This window comes from Solanum pennellii, chromosome 11, assembly GCF_001406875.1.
Source record: "Solanum pennellii chromosome 11, SPENNV200".
NCBI lineage: Eukaryota > Viridiplantae > Streptophyta > Magnoliopsida > Solanales > Solanaceae > Solanum > Solanum pennellii.
In genome coordinates, this window is record NC_028647.1 from 61,046,934 (window position 1) to 61,054,582 (window position 7,649).

At 36.7% G+C, this 7,649-nt stretch overlaps 1 protein-coding gene across 1 annotated transcript in view; it reads right to left on the minus strand.

Annotated features, from left to right (window-relative positions):
- Positions 1-1,062: 1,062 nt before the first annotated feature.
- The window catches only part of LOC107004838 (heterogeneous nuclear ribonucleoprotein F), an 8,722-nt gene continuing 2,135 nt past the window's right edge, over positions 1,063-7,649 (minus strand). Inside the window, exon 3 of the mRNA XM_015203214.2 lies at positions 1,063-1,630. Within this exon, the coding sequence (XP_015058700.1) occupies positions 1,315-1,630 (316 nt within the window). The 3' untranslated portion in view covers positions 1,063-1,314. The remainder of the gene's footprint in view (positions 1,631-7,649) is intronic.

Sequence of the window (7,649 nt, forward strand, 5' to 3'; positions counted from 1 at the left end):
CTAATCTTAGGTTTACTTTGTAATTTTAAAAATGTAGGCACACGTGCATTTCACTGAATTATTTGAAACTTTGGAATACTAAGTTTAATTAAATTGATACCATTCTATGTCTCATGTTTTTGTTTTTTTCCACAACTGCTGTATGCATGCAAGTGTTTAGATTTCATTGTCTTTATGCTAACACACAAATTCTAAATACATTTTTATTTTTTTTTTGAATTGTCAAATAGCATCCAAGGTTGTGATCAATGGGCTTGTGTAAAACATGTGTAAAATTGAATAGACCAAACTTATAAACAGATTTCTAAATTTATTAAATTTTTTTCTTCATGCACTTTAACTACGTCATTTTCCTATTGAATCATTGAACTGTTGAAGAAGAAGAAAGCTGACGATTAGAACATGTCCAACGCAACTAACTGACGTGTCTACAGCAAGTGTTGATTACTCCCACCCCCACCCCCTCACTGTTCGACGTACGCCGATTATCCACTAAACCTACAAGATAGTTATCACCATTCATACAACTTTCTAATTTAACTTCTTTTCTAGTCATTCCGCTTTATTGATTAATGGTAGTATAAGAAATTTGTAACCCTCAAATTTTTTTACATACTGATTCCTACTTCTGATCCATAGTTACCATATTTGTTGATGTATCACTGACACAGAGTAAATTATTGTATCACTAATATAGATTAAATTTTGAAAACTATTGCTATATTTGGTAATTATCTAAACTAATCATTATGCTAGGTAATTGCATCATTCTATCACTATTTTAAAAGTTTCCCCATTGCTACTAATTTTCTAAAAGCATTTTTATTGAAATATTGATTATAGGTTTGCAACTTATTCCAAGACATCCTAAACACTTCCTAAAGTTACCCAATAGGCACTAGAAAAGTTCAAAACTAGAATGTCCAATATTGTTGAGTTCTTTCATTTCATCAACTTCCCAATAGCATCTGCAGAAAAAAAAACTGATAATTTGATTTTTCCAGCAACATATTCTTGTCAAATCAGAGAGTTCCAGGCAAAAATAGTGAGACACTATAAAAATACAAATCAAAAAGGACTCATGAGAGTATCAAGCAGCAAACATATTCTTGTTTAAGGTTTAATGAGTACTTTCCACAAATAGTAACACCATAAACTCATGAAACTAAGAGCAAACAGATGATGACTGCAGAAGTTCCCTAAAGTTCTTTCTATCTCCTGTAGTGAAAAACAAAGAGTCGTTCTCGCAGAAAACTACCACCAAATCCCCAAGTTACAACATTATGATTATTAACCAAGGAAAAATAAAGTTCATTACCGCCCCCTTGATACAGCGTGATTCATATCCTCGATTGAAGATGGGAAAAGCTCAACGTAACGACTTCCAAGTGTCATCCTATCCTTTGCCAGGGCTGCTTTTGCATCGTCGGTGCTTGCGAACTCTACAAAAGCTTCTCCAGTTGGCCTTCCATCAGAAAGAAATGTAACATGAATTGCATCCTCAGTCAACGCAAAATCTTTGAAGAAATCCATGATGTCATCCTTGCCAGCAGAAAATGGCAAACCCCTCATCCGCAAAATAGACGTGACTTCATTCGGGTCTCTCCCATCCACTGGTTTGTCCAGTACTCTGATAAACACGTAGTCATATCAACACATTTGCATGTTAAACACAGTCATATCAATACATATGCATGTTACAAGAGGTTACATAATCTCTCATTTACTTCAAACAGCACAATATCAGTAAAACCACCAAGAAATATGCTTGAAGCCTTGAACATATGGTGAATGCGTGGAGAAGGTTAGGTACAACAAAAGCAAGGACTGGGAAAGTTGACAAGTTGGCTGAGTCATCTCTGATCCCAATAATTCAGAACTCATAAACTTTCTGCCTGTAGAGTGAAATAGCATTTCTGATGCTTTCATTAAAATATGCAGGTATTGATTCTGATACTGTGCAAAAAGATGTCTTGAGATATTTGAAAAGATTACATGCACACACTTGTCAGAAATCACATACTACATTTTTGGAAGTTCAGCGCAAGGAGGGTAAAACTTGGGGAACAAATAAGCAGCAGAGACTCAAAATAGAGTCAAAAGTGACAATAATTCCTTGTTACCTTCGGGGTGGCCCCGTGGTTTGAGCTTGGGACTTCCATGTTGGAGGTCTCAAGTTCGAAACCCCTTGCTAGAGAAAGCAACGTGTTTGCCTTCTGGGTCAAGCTCGTCGCACCAGGCTTGCCTGGTGCGGGTTACCTTCCTATGTGGTTTGCGAGCTATTGCATAGGAGCGGGATTTCACCCTGTGCGCACCCAAAAGGGTAGCTGCTGCGGGTTTCCCTTGTCGTCAAAAAAAATAATTCTTTGTTACCTTTTCAAAAAAAGAAACGGTCAATAAATAATTCGGAAAACCCCAAGACTAATCTTCAAAATGATATGCGTTGGAGGGGGCTAACCCGAGAAATGACGATTGGATAAAAATGAATTTATCCACTTCCAGGAATTCTAAAGAGTTGAGAAATGCAAAATGCAAGTCAAAAATCAAACAAAAAGGAGGTTCAAGCATGTTGAGCGCTCTCTCAATTTTTCCGACATGCCAACTCATTAATGAGCTCCAAAGGAGATAAGTCTGTTTGTTTCCACATGCACAACCATCACGCTGTACAGAAGGAGGAAAACGTGAGCAACATGTAGATGGAGCATCATCCACCAATTGCTCTCAGAAATGGATCCATTTCCTTCCTCACTGTTCAAAGTCTCACATGGTTTCCCTTAGCTACGCCTATATTGTGGTTCAGATAGATTTGGTGAAGGGTCTTAACTCCTACCTTCAAAGTTGTCATCAATTTCTTGACGCCAGAAAAAAATGGAGATAGATGCTACTAAAATATTCCAAGTTCATACATACAAATTTCATAAAGTTTCCCACCGTTTCTCTAGAAAAGCGCTCTCCAAAGTCGTAGGACACATTATAAATAGACATGTCTTCACTATTGTAATGCAGCAGGTCCACGCTAGGAAGATTATACAACCTAACTAGCATCATAAGCGATGGGTGGTCTACCAAATTTACAGAAACCCATATCCCCATCAACCAGAGCTAAGAGGTATCTTCCTCTTTGTCATGGTATTCACTTCTGAAGTTTTCTCCCTAATGAATTCCATCACAAGATGTGCATTCTCAGGGAAAGCAAACAGCTAAAAGATCATTGAAGTCATGTATATGTTTGCAGACATGATAAAACAAGAAAATCAACATGGCTAATCCCCTTTTCACGAGGGTAGTTTATCAATTAAATTATCAACTATTTCGGTGGAATTGTACATACAGTCTACAGACCAAGGTTTTGACCATGAACAAAATGGAGTATCACTACTAATATATGTATCATTGCAACTAAAACAAAGCTTCAAAAAGCATCTGCATAAAGAACATGATAACAGTAAATACAGAAGGGGACGGCTTGATGACAAACCCTATCAGATACATAAACTAGAAGAGTTATCAGATATAACTTTGTATCTTGTCCACCCAAAGATGGTTAAAAATAAATTTAAAATGGAACCAAGAGAGGAGAGAGAACCTACGGAAAAGGACCCTTCTCCTCCAACCATGAGGTTAAGAATTTGAGTGACCAAGATGGTAGGGAAAAGGCACTATTGGCCCTTGCCATGGTTTGAGGACTGCGGATATAATGCTCAATCCTAAACTAGTTGAAATAGGTTGTATGAATAATCTATATCCACTCTGCTCCTTTTCAACTCGCTTCATCACACTAATAACTAGAAACTTTCAAACCCCTTATCTTTAACCTAAACTTAGGAGACTCACCTCAAACAAACAACAGAATGAACTATTTGTAGAGATGAACTCTCATGTTACCAAATTTTGTGTTTGTTTTCCCATTCCTTCTAATGTGCGAAACATATGACAAATAAAGAGCAATTTCTTTAGGCAAGATGGAGGGAATGGATAAACCAAAATATTATTTGGTTGGGTCGTTAAAAGTAAACAGTGGATCAATTAGAAAAGGAAGGGGATTAGAGAGGAGTGTCAGAGGGGGCATTGGAGGCAAAGAATCTCGGATTACATAAAAAATGATTACTGTCCAAAAGGTTTAGAAGTTTAGCAAAGGATTAAAGGGCTCCAACAGACTACAGGCGTCAAATGAGTGGGTTGGGCTGAACTTGAGAGAGTTAAAATGGGTCAATCATTCACCACTCAACAATCAATTCTTTGCATTCACAAGGTGTGTACATCAACCTAAATCCTCTAAAACAAAGCAATGATGTAGTGACATAGGACTACCAATAAATAATAAAATTTAGGTATCTAGGTTGTTGAAGATTGAATGAATCACTGACAAGAGAGATGTTCTAGGGGTGAGAGTTTCGCCCTGGAAATTAATATGGAAGATTAAGATTCCTTTAAAAGTTGCTTGCTTCACTTGGTTGGTAATTAGAAGAGCTTGTCTAACCCAAAAGTACTACAAAGAAGAAGTATACAGATCTGCTCGAGGAGCTATATGTGTGAAGAAGAGGCTGAAGTAAATGGCCACTTATTTTTGCATTGCAGGATGGCTACAGATCTGTGGAACATGTTCATTTGTATGCTCGGGGTCGATTGGTCACTGCCCAAAACCCCTTTTGAGGTACTAACACAATGGCAAGGAATTGGGAAAAGAGGATCAAAGGAAGATTGGTGGAAAAATGTACCTGCTTGCATTTGGTGGTAACTATGGAAAGAAAGGAACGAAAGGTGCTTCGAAGGGAGGACTAGTAGTTCCCAGATGATCAAGATGAGATGTCTTAGCCTTCTATTTTTTGGTGTAAGCAAGATTTAGTGGGGGAAGTAGATAGTTTAGAGGAGTTTATAGGCCAACTGTATATTTTTTGAATTGTTTTTGGGTTCGAGAATGACGGCAACCCCTGGGGGTTTGTGAATCCCTCCTCATCAATTCCTTGATGAGCTCTTTTGTGTGAATACAAAGTTATCTATTTCAAAAAAAAAATGTTCTAGGGGTGAGAGCTCTGCTAGTGCATCCGTAAGGCAGGGCGATGGAGTCACCAAAAGGAGAAAGAGGGAACGCACACATAAGGGTTCGGGGGCAGTTTACCCCCTACCCAAAAAAAAATCAACAACTGAACACCTATTTCATCATTGGAGCCGAGAAGTATGGACAATTTTTTGTTTCACTGTTCAGTAAAATGGGTCAATCTATGATCAGTAGAGTCTCCTATTTGGGATATAATTTCCATCAACAAGAAAGTAAATAAGTTTTGTGCAGCTACCTTGTAGAGTGCAGTGTATAACTTAGACGTTGAGGAAAGACAGAAAAGGGAGATGCTTTAAAGGACAAAAAAAACACTTGACTATACAAATTCTTCTTGTTTAACATTCTGAATTTTTGGTTAAAGTACAAGATATCAAAGGAAAAGATAAATATGAGAGGTCCTTTTAGTTATGCTCCTTGGAGCTATAACATGAGTAACTTGTGTTGTACTTCCTTAGTGCTTGTTAGTGAATAAAACATGGGAACAATGAAAAAGTTAATTCGATACAGCAGGGCCAATGAAGCAAAGTCTCTTTAACTGCTAATGTCAAGAGACTCTTCTTTTGTTCATCCCAGCAGATGCAAGAAATAGTAGAAGAGAACTAGAGGGCTTGCCACTCAATTTATTGCTTGATGCTAGTAACACTGCAATAGAATACATATGATGCATAACACTGATATCAAGAAAAGTAACGCCTTATGCACTTGGGTTTGGAGTCCTTGTAATGATTCTACAAAAAATTGTGCCCTTGAGAACACTGTTAATAGCGTTATCATTTCATGCTAAAAGCAATGAAGCCATGCAAAATAAGGGGTTAACACTTCATGAGTGGAGAATGTTGCACTTCAAAGAGTGTGCCTTCCGAATAACAATGCAAAAATGATCCAAACAAAAAGCAACATATTCTTTGTATCTCAATTTGAGGAGCTGAATTAATATTAGAATTCTGGATATGAAAAGTTTAAATTAGTTATAATATTAGCAATTTGTTTATTGTAGTACTCTACTATATTGATAGTCTCTGTAAAATGTAACACTAGATACAAAGGGACATTAATCAACAGAGAGATACAAAAGTTGGCACCAACTACAAGAAATTTAAGCTCAACATAAAGTCTACTGGTAACTGCAATCGGTTACTTGACTGTCCTAGTGTTGACTGTTGGTTGTGACTGGTTGAGAATGCCATTGACCCAATGCTTAAACTTATTAGTCTCATTTACTTAGTCCTCCATCAAGACACAAACTTCAGAGATGTCTTCTTCACATATACCCATTCCAGCTATCAAGAACATTTTTAAAATTTTAGAGAGTTGCACTAATAGAAAAGAAAAGGCAGAGTCCCCAAGGATTTGTTCAAGTAGTAGGAAGGCAGTGTGTGATGTGTACTCTGGCGCATGTCACAATTTTGAACCATCAACAAACAAAATACAGGTATTTAAGTGGACAAGGATAGGATGGACTCATTATCCACCGAATTTCGAATCATGTGACAGCTGATACTCCATTATCTAAGAAGAATAAATGTACGGGTTGACATCCAGGAAAACTAATAATTATGAGAACTACTGGACAATTCACTCATGGTGAAGAGTATTTATCTTCCCTTATTGTAAACCAGAGCAACTGACCAGGTGAAGTGACAAGTGAAGGAAAAAGGGTACTCCAATTATAAAAGCACAAAAATGTATTCCCCCAGTTCATCTTATATGGCAGTGTTTTCCTGGATCTAAAAAAATGAAGAAAGAATTCAACATATAAGCTAAAAAAAATTACCAAACATACCGAATGTACCATGAGAATCTTGTGTTCTTCAACATCACAAGTCATCCATATAAGAAGTGTCATTAGGCAAAAAATGTGAACGCTAAAATGAAGAGTTTGTAAAAGTAGGTCAATAGAAAGGAGACAATCACGCTTTCTTTTTCTTTATTTTTGTTGTTCTTTCGTTCTTCCCTTTTTACTATATAATGAGAAAGTTGCCAAAAAATTTTAACTGAACCAAAATGGAAAGAGTGCCGTATAAAATGGAGTGATGCAGATGTACTCTTCAAGCATCCTCATGCATTTCTCAATCCACTATGTTCCAACTAAAACAATTAAAAATATTGAATTTGCCACCATTTCATAGGGAAATACCAATCATCTAACTTCCATGTAATTGTTTTTCCTTTATAGGAAGTTAGAAAATTCTAGAAGACATGCTCCACTTTCCACCAAAAAAGACTTTCTTTAAAAATAGGTACTACAAAACTTGCAGAAATTTTTAAGGAAGATAATGTCTTTTGTTTAACTTCCTTCCATTCAAAAAAAGACATACAATTTATTTTTCCTATTAGCCTACTTAACTGTGAATTTTTCAAAAAATATGCAACTGACAACATTCTTGACATCCAACAAAGTTTAAGGAAACACCTGTCAACAAGTGTGACATTGTGATTACCATTTCATCTTGTGGTAGTGAAACTATAATTGGTACAGTGAAAAATAAAGCAAATGGATGTGGAGGTTTCGATCTGCATTACACTACATGGTAGAACAATGACTCTTGCTCTACTTTTCCTACCAGTATTTAGAGGGGGGGGGGGGGGG